General features: G+C 48.3%; 1 protein-coding gene across 1 annotated transcript in view; it reads left to right on the top strand.

Annotated features, from left to right (window-relative positions):
- The first annotated feature begins 195 nt into the window (after nucleotides 1-195).
- CATSPERD (cation channel sperm associated auxiliary subunit delta) overlaps nucleotides 196-16,450 on the top strand; it is a 55,416-nt gene continuing 39,161 nt past the window's right edge. The window contains exons 1-6 of the mRNA XM_030796297.1: nucleotides 196-360; nucleotides 4,624-4,678; nucleotides 7,085-7,161; nucleotides 9,718-9,790; nucleotides 13,150-13,264; nucleotides 16,107-16,174. Coding sequence (XP_030652157.1) covers nucleotides 200-360; nucleotides 4,624-4,678; nucleotides 7,085-7,161; nucleotides 9,718-9,790; nucleotides 13,150-13,264; nucleotides 16,107-16,174 — 549 coding nt within the window. The 5' untranslated portion in view covers nucleotides 196-199. The remainder of the gene's footprint in view (nucleotides 361-4,623; nucleotides 4,679-7,084; nucleotides 7,162-9,717; nucleotides 9,791-13,149; nucleotides 13,265-16,106; nucleotides 16,175-16,450) is intronic.

The raw sequence follows: 16,450 nt of genomic DNA, 5'->3' as shown, positions 1-16,450 counted from the left end.
CGCTTAGGCGCGCGGACGACATGCGCATGCTCAGACTCTAGACTGGCCACGGGTGGCCGGGTGCGCATACTCAGGCTCTGAGCGCGCTTTGGGGTTCGCAGATTCGGGCTTCCTGGGATTCGTCTGCGCATGCTCAAGGTTCAGGCGGAGCGCGGGGCTGCAGTGAGCGGAGGCCAGCCCCCGGGACTCATTGATGCGCATGCGCAGTCTTCAGTCTGCACGTACTCGGATTGTGCAGCGACTCCCCGTGGCGGTTGAGGGGCAGTGGTGGCGGCGGAAGCCCAAGTCGAGGCTGATGTTGATGCTGGTGGCGGCTGTGACCATGTGGCTCCGACCGCTGGTCACAGCTCAGCTCTGCCGGTGGGGCTGCCAGGACTCCTGGGGCTGGTGTGCTGCCGTGGGTCGGGAGGGTGCTGGTTCATCTTGGAGCCGAGGCCTGCTCCCCAACCTCACTGAGGCTCCCCGTTTACTCTTTTTAGGAATCGAACTTGACGCCTCGCTCACCCTAGTCCACCCCATCCTCCCAGCCCAATATTAAGCTCTCTCACCTCTTTTTTTTTTTTTTTTTTTTTGAGACGGAGTCTCGCTCTGTCGCCCAGGCTGGAGTGCAGTGGCGCGATCTCGGCTGACTGCAAGCTCCGCCTCCTGGATTCACGCCGTTCGCCTGCCTCAGCCTCCCGAGTAGCTGGGACTACAGGCGCCCGCCACCACGCCCTGCTAATTTTTTTTTGTATTTTTAGTAGAGACGGGGCTTTCACCGTATTAGCCAGGATGGTCCCGATCTCCTGACCTCGTGATCCACCTGCCTCGGCCTCCGAAAGTGCTGGGATTACAGGCGTGAGCCACCGTGCCCGGCCTAACCCTCCCACTTATTTTTCTTTTTGGAGCCGGAGTTTTTGCTCTGTTGCCCAGGGTGGAGTGCAGTGGCGCGATCTCTGCTCACTGCAACCCCCGCCTCCCAAAGTGCTGGGATTGCAGGTGTGGGCCACCGCGCCCAGCCTTACCCAGCACATTTTGAAATTTCAGTAAATGTTAGTGGATACTCCAGCCTGCCATGGGGACCAGTTGCTGAAACTCCGTTCCTGCCCTCAGGGAACTCCCACCTGGACTAAACTGTCACATTCAGTAGGGACCTGTGAGCTGTATTCCTAGGGTGTATGGCTTCATTTGATGTTTACAGGAAGATTCCTAATGATTCCTTAACCTTATTTATTATTATTTTTTTGTACAGATGGGGTCTCACTGGCTGGGCGCAGTGGCTCACGCCTGTAATCCCAGCACTTTGAGAGATGGAGGTGGGCAGATCACTCACTTGAGGTCAGGAGTTCCAGACCAGCCTGGCCAACATGATGAAACCCTTTCTCTACTAAAAATACAAAAATTAGCCGGGCTTGGTGGCAGGTGCCTGTAATCCCAACTACATGGGAGGCTGAGGCAGAAAAATCGCTTGAATCCAGGAGGTGGAGTTTGCAGTGAGCCGAGATCGCACTCCAGCCTGTGTGACAAAGGGAGAGTCTGTCTCAAAGGAAAAAAAAAAAAAAGAGATGGGGTCTCACTGTTTTGCCCAGGTTGGTCTTTTTTTTTTTTTTTTTTTGAGACGGAGTCTTGCACTGTCGCCCAGGCTGGAGTGTAGTGGCACGATCTTGGCTCACTGCAAGCTCCGCCTCCCAGGTTCACGCCATTCTCCTGCCTCAGCCTCCAGAGTAGCTGGGACTACAGGTGCTCGCCACCGCGCCCGGCTAATTTTTTGTATTTTTAGTAGAGACGGAGTTTCACCGTGGTCTCGATCTCCTGACCTCGTGATCCACCCGCCTCGGCCTCCCAAAGTGCTGGCATTACAGGCGTGAGCCACCGCGCCCGGCAAGCTGGTCTTGAACTTCTAGGCTCCAGTGATCCTCCTGCCTCAGCCTCTCAAAGTGTTGGGAATACAGGCATGAGCCACCCTCGCCCAGCCATATCCCTGTTTTATTTCATTTTATTTTTTTGAGACGGAGTCTTGTTCTTGTCGCCCAGGCTGGATGGAGTACAATGTCACGGTCTCGGCTCACTGCAACCTCCGCCTCCCAGGTTCAAGCAATTCTCCTGCCTCAGCTTCCATAGTAGTTGGGATTACAGGCGCCTGCCACCACGTGCAGCTAATTTTTTGTGTTTTTAGTAGAGACAGGGTTCCACCATGTTGCCCAGGTTGGTCTTGAACTCCTGACCTCGTGATTCACCTGCCTCGGCCTCCCAACGTGCTGGGATTACAGGCGTGAGCCACCGTGCCTGGCCAATACCCTTATTTTATAGATATGAAAGCATACCTAGGAAAATTAAAGACACACTTGCCTAACAACACTTAGCTAGTAAGTGGGGAGAAACATTTTCCAGTGAAATTTACTAGTAGGATTTGTCTCCAGGTCTGAAAAGGTGGGTTATATCCAGTTCTCTCATTTCCCCACACAGGCTCTCAAAGAATGGTCCCTGGATCAGCAGCATCAAGATCACCGGGGAATTTATTATAATTGGTTAGAAATGCAGTTCCCTGGACCTACTGACTCGGGGACTTGGCAGTGGGACCCAGCAAACGGTGGTTTATCAAGACCCCCCCACCCCGCCAGTGATTCTGATGCATATTCAAGATTGAGCACCTCTGCTGTAAACTATACCGTCCTTCCAGTCACCACACACTCCCTAAAGGAGCCCTAAATACCTTGTTGCAGGACTTCATAATCTTCCTCAACTGGGGTCTGTGAAGGAGCCTTTAGAAATTCTTGGCCGGGCGCGGTGGCTCACGCCTGTAATCCCAGCACTTTGGGAGGCCGAGGCGGGCGGATCACGAGGTCAGGAGATCGAGACCATCCTGGCTAACACGGTGAAACCCCGTCTCTACTAAAAATACAAAAAATTAGCCGGTGTGGTAGCAGGCGCTTGTAGTCCCAGCTACTCAGAAGGCTGAGGCAGGAGAATGGCGTGAACCCGGGAGGTGGAGCTTGCAGTGAGCTGAGATCGCGCCACTGCACTCCAGCCTGGGTGACAGAGCGAGATTCTGTCTCAAAAAAAAAAAAAAAAAAAGAAATTATCAGAAATCATTTCTACATTTTGTGTGTACTTATGTCTGTTTCTGGGAGAGGAGTTTCATACAAATTTCTTTTTATTTTTTGAGACGGAGGCTTGCTCTGTCGCCCAGGCTGGAGTGCAGCGTGGCAAGAGCTCAACTCACTGCAACCTCCGCCTCCCAGGTTCAAGCCATTCTAATGCCTCAGCCCTCAGCCTCCTGAGTATCTGGGATAACAGGCGCCCGCCACCCTGCCCAGCTAATTTTTTTTTTTTTGAGACGAAGTCTTGCTCTGTTGCCCAGGCTGGAGTGCAGTGGCGCAATCTCGGCTCACTGCAAGCTCTGCCTTCCGGGTTCATGTCATTCTCCTGCCTCAGCCTCCCCAGTAGCTGGGACTACAGGTGCCACCACCACGCCCAGCTGATTTTTTTGTATTTTTAGTAGAGACGGGGTTTCACCGTGTTAGCGAGGATGGTCTCGATCTCCTGACTTCATGATTCGCCTGCCTCGGCCTCCCAAAGTGCTGGGATTACAGGCGTGAGCCACCACACCCAGCCTGTTTTTTTTGTTTTTTTTTTTGAGATGGAGTTTCACTCTTGTTGCCCGGGCTGGAGTGCAATGGTGTAATCTTGGCTCACCATAACCTCTGCCTCCCAGGTTCAAGCGATTCTCCTGCCTCAGCCTCCTGAGTAGCTGGGATTACAGGCATGCACCATCACATGCTAATTTTGTATATTAATAGGCTAATTTTGTATATTTAGTAGAGACAGGGTTTCTCCATGTTGCTCAGGCTGGTCTTGAACTCCCAACCTCAGGTGATCCACCTGCCTCGGCCTCCCAAAGTGCTGGGATTACAGGTGTGAGCCACCGTGCCTAACTTTTTTGTATTTTTAGTAGAGATGAGATTTCACCGTGTTGGCCAAGCTGATCTCAAACTCCTGACCTCAGCTGATCCACCCACCTTGACCTCCCAAAGTGCTGGGATTACAGGTGTGAGCCACCGCACCTGGCTCTAATTTTCATATTTTCGGTAGAGATGGGGTTTCAACAAATTGGCCAGGCTGGTCTTGAACTGCTGACCTCAAGTGATCCACCTGCCTCGGCCTCCCAAAGTGCTGGGATTAAAGACATGAGCCACCATGCCCAGCCTCATCCAATTTTCTAGGGCCTCCTATAACCCGAAGAGCATCAAGAACAGATACTTGGCCGGGCTCATGCCTGTAATCCCAAAACTTCGGGAGGCAGAGGCAGGCGGATCACGAGGTCAGGAGTTCAGGACCAGCCTGGCCAATATGGTGAAACCCTATCGCTACTAAAAATATAAAAAATTAGCTGGGTGTTGTGGTGCACGCCTGTAGTCTCAGCTACTCGGGAGGCTGAGGCAGGAGAATCACTTCAATCTGGGAGGCGGAGGTTGCAGTGAGCCAAGATCGTGCCACTGCGCTCCAGCCTGGGCGACAGAGTGAGACTCCGTCCCAAAAAAAAAAGAACAGATACTTTAGGGTTGACCCTGAGGTGGCTGAGTAGGGGGAGTCATGCTAAATATTCAATAAAAATTGACAGATGGTCTTTCTTGTCACTTCTAGTGCTCGCACAGTGAGGACAGGAAAAGTGTTTACTGTCATACAGGACATTCAAGGGGTATGTGGCTCCACACTTAAATTCATCCTTTACTTTTGTGTAAGTACAGGATCAGAGGTAACACTTCTTTGTATTTCTTGGGTGCCGGTGTTGTCAAGCATTTAAGATCATTCAGCCTTTACAATTCTTTCCCCTTTGAAGTAGGGATTAATCTTTCCCATTTCACTGAGAAACAAGTTTAGAGAGATCAAGTCACCTGAACAACACCAAGAGGAAGGAGTGGGAATAGAACTAAGATGGTCTGAGTTTTTATCGAGTGTTCTGTTTACTTCTCTCTCAGATAGGAGATTTTATTTTTTGAGACAGGGTCTTGACCTGTTGCCCAGGTTGGAGTGCAGTGGCGCGATCTTGGCTCACCGCAACCTCTGCCTCCCTGGCTCAAGTGATTCTCATGCCTCGCCCTCCCTAGTAGCTGGGATTACAGATGTGTGCCACCATGCCCAGCTCATTTTTGTATTTTTGTAGAGACGAGGTTTTGCCATGTTGCCCAGGCTGGTCTCGAGCTCCTGGACTTAAGTAACCTACCTGGCTCAGCCTCCCAAAGTGCTGGGATTACAGACGTTCACCACTGTGCCCAGCCTTGATAGGAGATTTTAAAATGCATAGTAACAGTAGAAGCAAACCCTATTACTTTGTTTACCTCATATAATGTCACAGGAAATGTAGTTTACTTCATGCTTAAAATACATGAAGAAAAAATACTCTGTCAGTTCAAATTCGTTTCCTATTGACAAAATTGCATAATTTTGGCCAGGCGAGGTGGCTTATGCCTGTAATCCCAGCACTTTGGGAGGCCGAGGCGGGCGGATCCCTGAGGTCAGGAGTTCAAGACCAGCCTGGCCAATACGGTGAAACCCCGTCTGTACTAGAAATACAGAAATTAGCCTGGTATGGTGGCACGCACCTGTAATCCCAGCTATCGGGAGGCTGAGTCAGGAGAATTGCTTGAACCCAGGAGGCAGAGGTTGCAGTGAACCAAGATCGCGCCACTGCACTCCAGCCTGGGGCGACAGAGCAAGACTGTCTCAAAAAAAAAAAATGCATAATTTCAAAATGGTGTCAGCATTGTGAAACAATCTTCAAGTGACTGGTTTCTAACATGTTTAATATTCATCATTCTCTGGCCTTTCAAATAACTAATCATCTGTAAACAAATAGTAACGTGTATAGGTATGAGATGTGATATGAATAATTACCCTGTTAATTTTTTTTTTTTTCTGAGACGGAGTCTTGCTCTGTCGCCCAGGCTGGAGTGCAGTGGTGCAACCTCGGCTCACTGCAACCTTCTCCTCCCAGGTTTAAGCCATTCTCCTGCCTCAGCCTCCCAAGTAGCTGGGATTACAGGCATGCGCCACCACACCCATCTAATTTTTGTATTTTTAGTAGAGACGAGGTTTCACCACGTTGGCCGTGCTGGTCTCGAACTCCCTCCTGACCTCATGATCTGCCCACCTCAGCCTCCCAAAGTGCTGGGACTACAGGGGTGAGCCACAGCGTTTGGCCTGAATTTTTTTAATTTTTAAATTATCATTTCTTTTAGGGACAGGGTCTTTCTTTGTTGCCTAGGATGTAGTGCAGTGCTGAGATCATAGCTCACTACAGCCTAAAACTCCTGGGCTCAAGCCATCCTCCTGCCTCAGTCTCCCCAGTAGTTGGGACTACAGGCATGCACTACCATGCCCAGCTAATTTTTATGTTTTTTGTAGAGATGTGGTCTTGCTATGCTGCTCAGGCTGGTCTCGAACTCCTCGCCTCAAGAAATCCTCCTGCCTCAGCCTCCCAAAGTGTTGGGATTACAGACGTGAGCCACCGCACCTGGCCCACCCTGTGAATTAAAAAAAAACTGTTTATTTGAACATAATTATAGATTTGCAGCAAGTTGCAAAACCAGTACAGGGAGGTCCCAAGCCCTTCCGCCAGCTTCCCCCAGCAGTCACATCTGACATGATCATAGTACAAGGTCAAAACAGGAAGATGACATTGGTACATTCCACCTACCTAATTCGGATTTCACCCTTTATGTTGATAATGGTGCGTATTAAAAATTATTTCTGGCCGGATGCGGTGGCTCACGCCTGTAATCCCAGCACTTTGGGAGGCCAAGGCAGGTGGATCACAAGGTCAGGAGATCGAAACCATCCTGGCTAACACAGTGAAACCCTGTCTCTACAAAAAAAATAGAAAAAATCAGCCGGGCATGGTGGCAGATGCCTGTAGTCCCAGCTACTCGGGAGGCTGAGGCAGGAGAATGGCGTGAACCTGGGAGGTGAAGCTTGCAGTGAGCCAAGATTGGGCAACTGCACTCCAGCCTGGGCGACACAGCAAGACTCTGTCTCGAAAAAAAAAAATTGTTTCTATCAGCTGTTTATGGTTATTGATATTAAGATTTTGTGATTATCTCTCTAGGACCGCCTGTATTTTCAGTCTACAACAACGCGTTTGATTAAACATCCTTGCGAGAAAAATATAGCACTATATCTAGGGTAAGCGGCAATTTTATGTACTGTTACCTTCCTTTGAAATTAAAGGAATCTTCCTTTGAAATTAAAGTTACCTTCGTTTGCAATTACCTTCTTTTAGATTTGCCCTCATTCATTCGTTCAACAAACAGTAAAGAAGACGGCTCTGTCCTGTGTTGCTAGTTACTGGCCTGTAGGGAGTCCATAGTCAGGAGCTGGAATTGGAGGAAGGGAGATGAAGAGATCAGCCAGCAACTAAAATAACTGCAGTATAGTGTGGTACCACCTGTCAAAGATGCTTGATATAAGCACTCTTGGGATGCCTCAGGGAAAAATGCCTAGGAAGTTTCCACTGGGGAGTCGATGACAAAACTGGGTTTTGAAGGATGAATAGGAGTTCACCGGGATGGTGGGAGCAACCAGATGTGTATGGGCTGAGAGCAGAGCATGCAAAGGAATGAAAACACCATGCCCAGCATGCGCGTGAGTTCGTAAGGGTAGCAGGTTAGGAAACCAGGTATGTCCACCATGCCAAGATGCTTACCCTCACCCTGAGGGTAGTGGACGATGTGGGGCTGCATGTTTGTATTCAAGACATCAATCTGGCAGCATCAAAAAGGGGACCGGAGGCCAGGTGCAGTGACTCATGCCTATAGTACCAGCACTTTGGGAGGCCAAGGCATTAGGATCGCTGGAGGATCGCTGGAAGCTAGGAATTCAAAACCAGCCTGGGAATATAGCAAGATCCCAGTGTCTACAAAAAAAAAAAAAAATACAGAAAATTAGCTGGGGGTGGGCCGGGCTTGGTGGCTCACCTCTGTAATCCCAGCACTTTGGGAGGCCGAGGTCGGGGGATCACGAGGTCAAGAGGTCGAGACCAGCCTGGCCAACATGGTGAAAACCCATCTCTACTAAAGATATAAAGATTAGCTAGGCGTGGTGGTGCCTGCCTGTAGTCCCAGCTACTCGGGAGGCTGAGGCAAGAGAATCACTTGAACCCAGGAGTCAGAGGTTGCAGTGAGCTGAGATCGCTGAGATCGCACCACTGCACTCCAGCCTGGCGACAGAGTGAGACTCTGTCTCAAAAAAAAAAAAAAAAAAAGAAAGAAAGAAAATTAGCTGGGGGTGGCAGTGTGCACCTGTAGTCCCAGCTACTTGGGAGGCTGAGGTAGGAGGTTTACTTGAGCACAGGAGTTCAAGGGTGCAGTAAGCCATGAGCACACCATTGTACCCTGTCTAGATGACAGAGACCGTCTCTGTCATCAGCAGTTCTTTTATAAATCAGCCATGACCAATTTTAAAACGTAATTATGGCTAGGAGGCTGAGGCAAGAGGATTCCTTGAGCCCAGGAGTTCAAAACCAGCCTGGATAACACAGCAAGACCCATCTCTCTCTCTCTCTTTTTTTTTTTTTTTTTTTGAGATGGAGTCTTGTTCTGTCGCTCAGGCTGCAGTGCAGTGGCACAATCTCAGCTCACTGCAACCTCTGCCTCCTGGGTTCCAGCGATTCTCCTGCCTCAGCCTCCTAAGTAGCTGGGACTACAGGCGTGCACCACCACGCCTGGCTAATTTTTGTGTTTTTAGTAAAGACAGGGTTTTTACCATGCTGGCCAGGCTGGTCTCTATCTCCTGACCTCAGGTGATCCACCCACCTGGGCTTCCCAAAGTGCTGGGATTACAGGCATGAGCCACCGCACCCAGCCATCCATCTCTCTCTCTCTTTTTTTCTTTTTTTTAAGGCTATTATGAAAAATACCATTCATGATGGCAACAAAAAATTTAAAAGGAATAGGAATTAACTCAGTATTTTTTTTTTTTTTGAGACAGGGTTTTGCTCTTGTCGCCCAGGCTGGAGTGCAGTGGCGTGATCTTGGCTCACTGCAACCTCTGCCTCCCGGGGTTCAAGCGATTCTCCTGCCTCAGCCTCCCAAGTAGCTGGGATTACAGGTGTGCGCCACCACGCCTGGCTAATTTTTATGTGTGTTTTTAGTAGAGATGGGGTTTCAACATATTGGCCAGGCTGGTCTCGAACTCCTGACCTCAAGTGATCTGCCTGCCTTGGCTTCTAAAGTGCTGGGATTACAGGCATGAGCCACCGCACCTGGACAACGCAGTAATTGTTATGTGTTGAAAACCAGAAAATTTACTGGGGAGTTGGGGGAGGAGATCTGGATAATGAAATGATATACCATGTTCATGGATGGCCTTTTCCTATTTAAAAGTTTCCTATATGAAGGAACAAATTGTTTCTTTCTTATATACACATTCCTGGTCTAAAACTATTTACTTTAGTGGAACTAGAGCCATATAACTTATAAAACTGAAGTCCATCCTGCCACTCAATGTACATTTTATATAGTTTTATATTTGATGTAGTCACACATTTAAACTATTGTTTCTAGAAGTCAAACACCTGGACTACAGACGTTTATTTATGCAAAATAAGTAAATTATATCTAAATGACTCCTGGTTACAATGCAAATTTTGTTTGAATGGAGACATTTTAGAGTACTTCTATTGTCTTTTTTCTTTCCTTGTGTGACATTATCCTAATTTAACTTATTTATTGTTTATTTCAGGAAACAAGTTTTTTTCACAACAGATAACTTTGAGACTAGTCTCCTTCCATTTACCATCCCTACATCAATGCAGGTAGTTATTTTACTGAGTGATCTAAAGGATGCTAGTATAAGTTATATTTGGGGGAAAATACAGTTCAGAGATATCAGACTGGTCTGTTTTTGTTAGTTTAGAGGTTTATTTTACAATGTACCTCTTAAAGACATTAAGGGCAATTTCTAAGCCTAAAGAAGGGTTGGTTTTATTCTGCCCCTACTATCAAAATAGGCTTTTTATTCCTGAAAAAGAAAAAGAGAGTGGATGTAGGTGCTCTTCCTTACATTGGTTATATTATAGATAGATGGGATGCTGTCTTAGTTTATATGCAGTAATTTCAAGACCTCCCTCGGTCAGGTACAGTGGCTCATGCCTGTAATCCCAGCACTTTAGGAGGCTGAGGCGGGCAGATCACGAGGTCAAGGGATTGAGACCATCCTGGCCAACATGGTGAAACCCCGTCTCTACTAAAAATACAAAAATTATCCGGGCGTGGCAGCATAGGCCTGTAGTCCCAGCTACTTGGGAGGCTGAGGCAGGAGAATCGCTCGAACCCAGGAGGTTGAGGTTGTAGTGGCCCGAGATCGAGCCACTGCACCCAGCCTGGGCGACAGAGGGAGGCTCTGTCTTAAAAAATAATAATAATAATAAAATAAATAAATAAATAAATAAATAATAGACAGGTGGGATGGTATCTTACTTTACATGCAGTAATTTCAAGACTCCCTCAGTCAGGTACAGTGGCTCATGCCTGTAATCCCTGCACATTGATTGGCCAAGACAGGAGGATCACTTGAGTCCAGGAGTTCAATATCAGCCTGGGCGGCTGGGTGCGGTAGCTCACGCCTGTAATCCCAGCACTTTGGGAGGCCGAGGCGGGTGGATCATGAGGCCAGGAGATTGAGACCACAGTGAAACACCGTCTCTACTAAAAATACAAAAAATTAGCCGGGCGTTGTGGCAGGCGCCTGTAGTCCCAGCTACTCGGGAGGCTGAGGCAGGAGAATGGCTTGAACCTGCGAAGCGGAGCTTGCAGTGAGCCGAGATCGTACCACTGCACTCCAGCCTGGGCAACAGAGCAAGACTCCGTCTAAAAAAAAAAAAAGACTAGCCTGGGCAACATAGGGAGAACACTGTCTTTATGAAAGAAAAAAAAAAGAGCCCCCCCCCAAAATTGTCCCAAACCAAAGCAGGAAAACCACACCCTTAGTGAATATTTGAGAAATTATACCATCGACACCTATGCTAAATAAAGTTTTGGGCTGGACATGGTGGTTCACGCCTGTAACCCCAGCACTTTAAGAGGCTGAGGTGGGCAGATTGCTTGAGCCCGGGAGTTCAAGACTAGCCAGGGCAACTCCAACTCTATATGAAATTTTGAAAAATTAGCTGGTGTGGTGGTGTGGTGGTGCATGCCTTGTTGTTCTAGCAACTCACGAGCCTGAGGTGGGAAGATTGCTTGAGCCTGGAGCTGGAGGTTGCAGTGAGCTATGATTGTGCCACTGCACTCCAGGTTGAGTGACAGCTTGAGACTCTATCTCAACATAAATAAATAAAAATAAAGTTTTGTCAATTCTCGACATACCAATATTTCTCCTAAAAGCGACACTTAGCAGTTAATGCTAGTCATTCATCATTTATACTTTAGGCTTTGTCATCCAAGAAGGTTTTGTTTTGTTTGTTTGATTTTGTGGTTTTTGTTTTTTGAGATGGAGTCTCCCCCTGTCACCCAAGCTGGAGTACAGTGGCATGATCTCGGCTCATTGCAACCTCCACCTCCTGGGTTCAAGCAATTCTCCTGCCTCAGCCTCCCGAGTAGCTGGAATTATCCCAAAAATTAGCCACCAAGCCTGGCTAATTTTTTTTTTTTTTTTTTTTTTTTTTTTTGAGACAGAGTCTCTGTCGCCCAGGCTGGAGTGCAGGGGCGCAATCTCAGCTCAGTGCAGGCTCAGCCTCCCAGGTTCACGCCATTCTCCTGCTTCAGCCTCCCGAGTAGCTGGGACTACAGGCGCTCACCACCACACCCGGCTAATTTTTTGTATTTTTAGTAGAGATGGGGTTTCACCATGTCAGCCAGGATGGAAAATGGTGTTTTGTTTTTGTTTCGTTTTTTTGTTTTGTTTTGTTTTTGCTTTTTGAGATGGAGTCTTTGTCACCCAGGCTGGAGTGCAGTGGTGCGATCTTGGCTCACTGCAACCTCTGCCTCCTGGGTTCAAGCGATTCTCGTGCCTCAGCCTCCTGAATAGCTGGGATTACAGGCATGCACCACCATGCCTGGCTAATTTTTTTGCATTTTACTAGAGACCGGGTTTTGTTATGTTGGCCCGCTGGTGTTGAACCCTTAACCTTGAGTGATCTGCCTGCCTTGGTTTCCTAAAGTGTTGGGATTACAGGCGTGAGCCACCAGGCCCGGCCATAAATGTTTTTTTCTTTTTCTTTTTTTTTTTTTCAAGACGGAGTTTCGCTCTTGTTGCCCAAGCTGTAGTGCAATGGTGCAATCTTGGCTTACTGCAACCTCCACCTCCCGGGTTCAAGCAATTCTCCTGCCTCAGCCTCCCAAGTAGCTGGGACCATAGGCACTTGCCACCATACTCAGCTAATTTTTGTATTTTTAATAGAGGCAGGGTTTCACCATGTTGGCCAGGCTGTTCTTGAAATCCTGACCTCAGGTGATTCATCTGCTTTGGCCTCCCAAAGTGCTGGGTTTACAGGCATGAGCCACCGTGCCCGGTCCCGCCCGCCCTCCCTCCCTTCCTTCCTTCCTCTCTCTTTTTTTTGCTTTCTCTCTCTCTCTCTCTCTCTCTCTCTTTCTTTCTTTCTTTCTTTTCTTTCTCTTTCTTTCTTTCTTTCTTTCTTTCTTTCTTTCTTTTCCTTTCTTTCTCTTTCTTTCTTTCTTTCTTTCTTTCTTTCTTTCTTTCTTTCTTTCTCTTTCTTTCTTTTCTTTCTTTCTCCTTCCTTCCTTCCTTCCTTCCTTCCTTCTTTCTGTCTCTCTCTTTCTTTCTTCTCTTTCTTTCTTTCCCAGAGTTTTGCTCTTGTCACCAGGCTGGACTGAGCCAGTCTCGGCTCACTGCAACCTCCACCTCCTAGGATCAAGCGATTCTCCTGCTTCAGCCTCTCGAGTAGCTGGGATTACAGGCGCCTGCTGCCACACCTGGCTAATTTTTGTATTTTTAGTATAGACGGGGTTTCACTATGTTGGCCAGGCTGGTCTCGAACTCCTGACCTCAGGTGATCTACCCGCCTTAGCCTCCCAAAGTGCTGGGATTACAAGCGAGGGCCACTGTGCCCGTCCATAAATTTTTTTTTTTTTTTCAATGCATGTCTAGAAGTCGGCGTTTCTGAATCAATGTTTGAAAAGATGCTTTCACTGATATCATCCATATGATAACTTTTAGGTCGGCGTACCAGAAGTGACATCAGCACATTTTGCTGGTTCATTATTGCTGTTAGTAGTGGATCAAAAAGTCTATATTTATGATTATGAAAATAATTCTTGGAGCATGTCTTTAGGTATGTACATTTTGTATTTTTAAATTTTGTTTGAGTGTAGTCAACATGAGAGAAGAGGGTATTAGTGTTGGAAGTATAAGCGATGCTCCTACTTGGATGTCAGCCCCAGGACGTTACTTTGTCCTTTCCAACCAAAATGAAAATTGGCCTGAGGCCCCATCCATAGACTGGGAACCTAGTGTTCCCATCATGCATTGTAGTCACAAGCCACAAAAGCCACTTGGACTGATTGAAACAAACAAGAGGCATTGGCAGGGTGCGGTGGCTCACGCCTGTGATCCCAGCAATTTGGGAGTCTGCGGTAGGCGGATCATCTGAGGTCAGGAGTTCGAGAGTAGCCTGACCAACATGGCGAAACCCGGTCTCTACTAAAAATACAAAAATTAGGCTGAGCGCGGTGGCTCATGCCTGTAATCCCAGCACTTTGGGAGGCCGAGGCGGGCGGATCATCTGAGGTCAGAAGTTCGAGACCAGCCCGACCAACATGGGGAAACCCCATCTCTACTAAAAATACAAAATTAGCCGGGCGTGGTGGTGCATGCCTGTAATCCCAGCTACTCAGGAGACTGAGGCAGGAGAATCGCTTGAACCTGGGAGGTGGAGGTTGTGGTGAGCCGAGATTGTGCCACTGCACTCCAGCCTGGGCAACAAGAGCAAAACTCTGTCTCAAAAAAAAAAAAAAAAATTAGCTGGGCGTGGTGGTGTGTGCCTGTAATCCCAGTTTACTCTGGAGGCCGAGGCAGGAGGATCCCTTGAGCCCAGGAAGTGGAGGTTGCAGTGAGCTGAGATTGGGCCACTGTGCCCCAGCCTGGGTGACAGAGTGAGACTCTGTCTAAAAAAAAAAAAAAAAAAAAATCGAGAGACATCAGCGGGTCTTGGTGATGGATTGGTGTCAGGGGAGGACCAGGGAAAACTGAAGATAACCAGTAGATGTCTGGTAACCAAGCTGGATTATGACCATTGTCCCTCTCACACACTTCTCATGAGGGCTAGGGGACGGCAGAGAAGGCGAGCTTTATGAAGAGGGAGAGAGATGAGGACTCTGATGCAGGAGGAAAGATGTGAAAAGTGAAGATGAGGCAAATGTTAGCTTTAGAAAAGAAGAGGATTGCTTGAGCCCAGGAGTTCAAGTCCACCCTAGGCAACAGAGCAGAATGCCATCTTTACAAAAAAACTTACTTTTCTTTTTTTGGAGACGGAGTCTCACTCAGTCACCCAGGCTGGAATAAAGTGGCCCAGTCTTGGCTCACTGCAACCTCCACCTCCTGGGTTCAAGCGATTCTCCTGCCTCAGCTTCCTGAGTAGCTGGGATCACAGGCACCTGCCACCACGCCTGGCTAATTTTTTGTTTGTTTGTTTTGAAATGGAGTTTCGCTGTTGTTGCCCAGGCTGGAGTTCGATCGCACGATCTCAGCTCACCGCACCCTCTGCCTCCCGGGTTCAAGCGATTCTCCTGCCTTACCCTCCCGAGTAGCTGGGATTACAGGCATGTGCCACCATGCCCAGCTAATTTTTTTTTTTTTTTTGACGGATCCTTGCTCTGTCACTAGGCTGGAGTGCAGTGGCACAGTCTTGGCTCACTGCAACCTCTTCCTCCCGGGTTCAAGTGATCCTCCTGCCTCAGCCTCCCGAGTAGCTGGGACTACAGGTGCGTGCCACCACACCCAGCTAATTTTTGTATGTTTTTACTAGAGATGGGGTTCCACCATGTTGGCCAGGATGATCTCGATCTATTGACCTCGTGATCCCCTCACCTTGGCCTCCCAAAGTGCCGGGATTATAGGCGTGAGCCACGGGCCTGGCTAATTTTTTTTCCTTTTTTTTTTTTTTTTTGAGACAGAGTCTCGCTCTGTTGCCCAGGCTGAATGGAGTGCAGTGGCGTGATCTCGGCTCACTGCAGGCTCCGCCTCCTGGGTTCACGCCATTCTGCTGCCTCAGCCTCCTGAATAGCTGGGACTACAGGTGCCTGCCACCATGCCCGGCTAATTTTTTGTATTTTTAGTAGAGATGGGGTTTCACCATGTTAGCCAGGATGGTCTCAATCTCCTGACCTCGTGATCTGCCCGCCTCGGCCTCCCAAAGTGCTGGGATTACAGGCATGAGCCACCATGCCCGGCCTAATTTTGTATTTTTAATAGAGGCAGGGTTTCTCCATGTTGGCCAGGCTGGTCTTGAACTCCTGACCTCAGGAGATCTGCCCACCTCTGCCTCCCAATGTGCTAGGATTACAGGTGTGAACCACTGAGTCGGGCCAACAGGGGGCAGTTCTGTCCCCCAAGAGGACACTTGGCAATGTCTGGAGACATTTTTGGTGTCAACACTAGAGGAAGGTGCTACTGGCATTGAGTGGTGGGTAGAGATACAGATGCTAAAAAGCAACCTACAATGCACAGGAAACTCCTCGCAAGGGAGAACCATCTGCTCCCAAATTTCAGTAGTGCTGAGGATGAGAAACCCTGTTCTGAACTTTTCTCCAGGCCAGGTGCGGTGGCTCACGCCTGTAATCCCAGCACTTTGGGAGGCCGAGGCGGGTGGATCACGAGGTCAGGAGATCGAAACTATGCTGGCTAACACGGTGAAACCCTGTCTCTACTAAAAATACAAAAAATTAGCTGGCGTGGTGGCGGGTGCCTGTAGTCCCAGCTACTTGGGAGGCTGAGGCAGGAGAATGGCGTGAACCCAGGAGGCGGAGCTTGCGGTGAGCTGGGATCTCGCCACTGCACTCCATCCTGGGCGACAGAGCAAGACTCCGTCTCAAAAACAAAACAAAACAAAAAACAAAAAACTTTTCTCCAAACTTCAGGGAACTCATAAACATTTCAAAATTATATTTGCCTTTCAGGTGTAAAACACCCTGTTACACATGTCTCTGGCGATAATTGTTGTTATACTGGAAGTTTGTTTTGTGTGGTAAGTGTAAGTATATAATTGTTCATTTTTTTTTGCTCTCCTCTGAACACAAATAATCATGAGTAGACATAAAGTCTGGGCGTGGTGGCTCACACCTGTAATCCCAGCACTTTGGGAGGCAGAGGCAAGAGGATTGCTGAAGCCCAGGAGTTTGAGACCAGCCTGGGCAACATAGTGAAACCCCATCTCTACAAAAAAATAACATAATTAGCCTGGTCTGATGACATGTGCCTGTAGTCCCAGCTACAGCAGGAGGATTGCTTGAGCCCAGGAGTT

This window comes from Nomascus leucogenys, chromosome 17 (assembly GCF_006542625.1).
Source record: "Nomascus leucogenys isolate Asia chromosome 17, Asia_NLE_v1, whole genome shotgun sequence".
Classification (NCBI taxonomy): domain Eukaryota; kingdom Metazoa; phylum Chordata; class Mammalia; order Primates; family Hylobatidae; genus Nomascus; species Nomascus leucogenys.
This window is presented reverse-complemented; position numbering and strand designations above follow the sequence as displayed.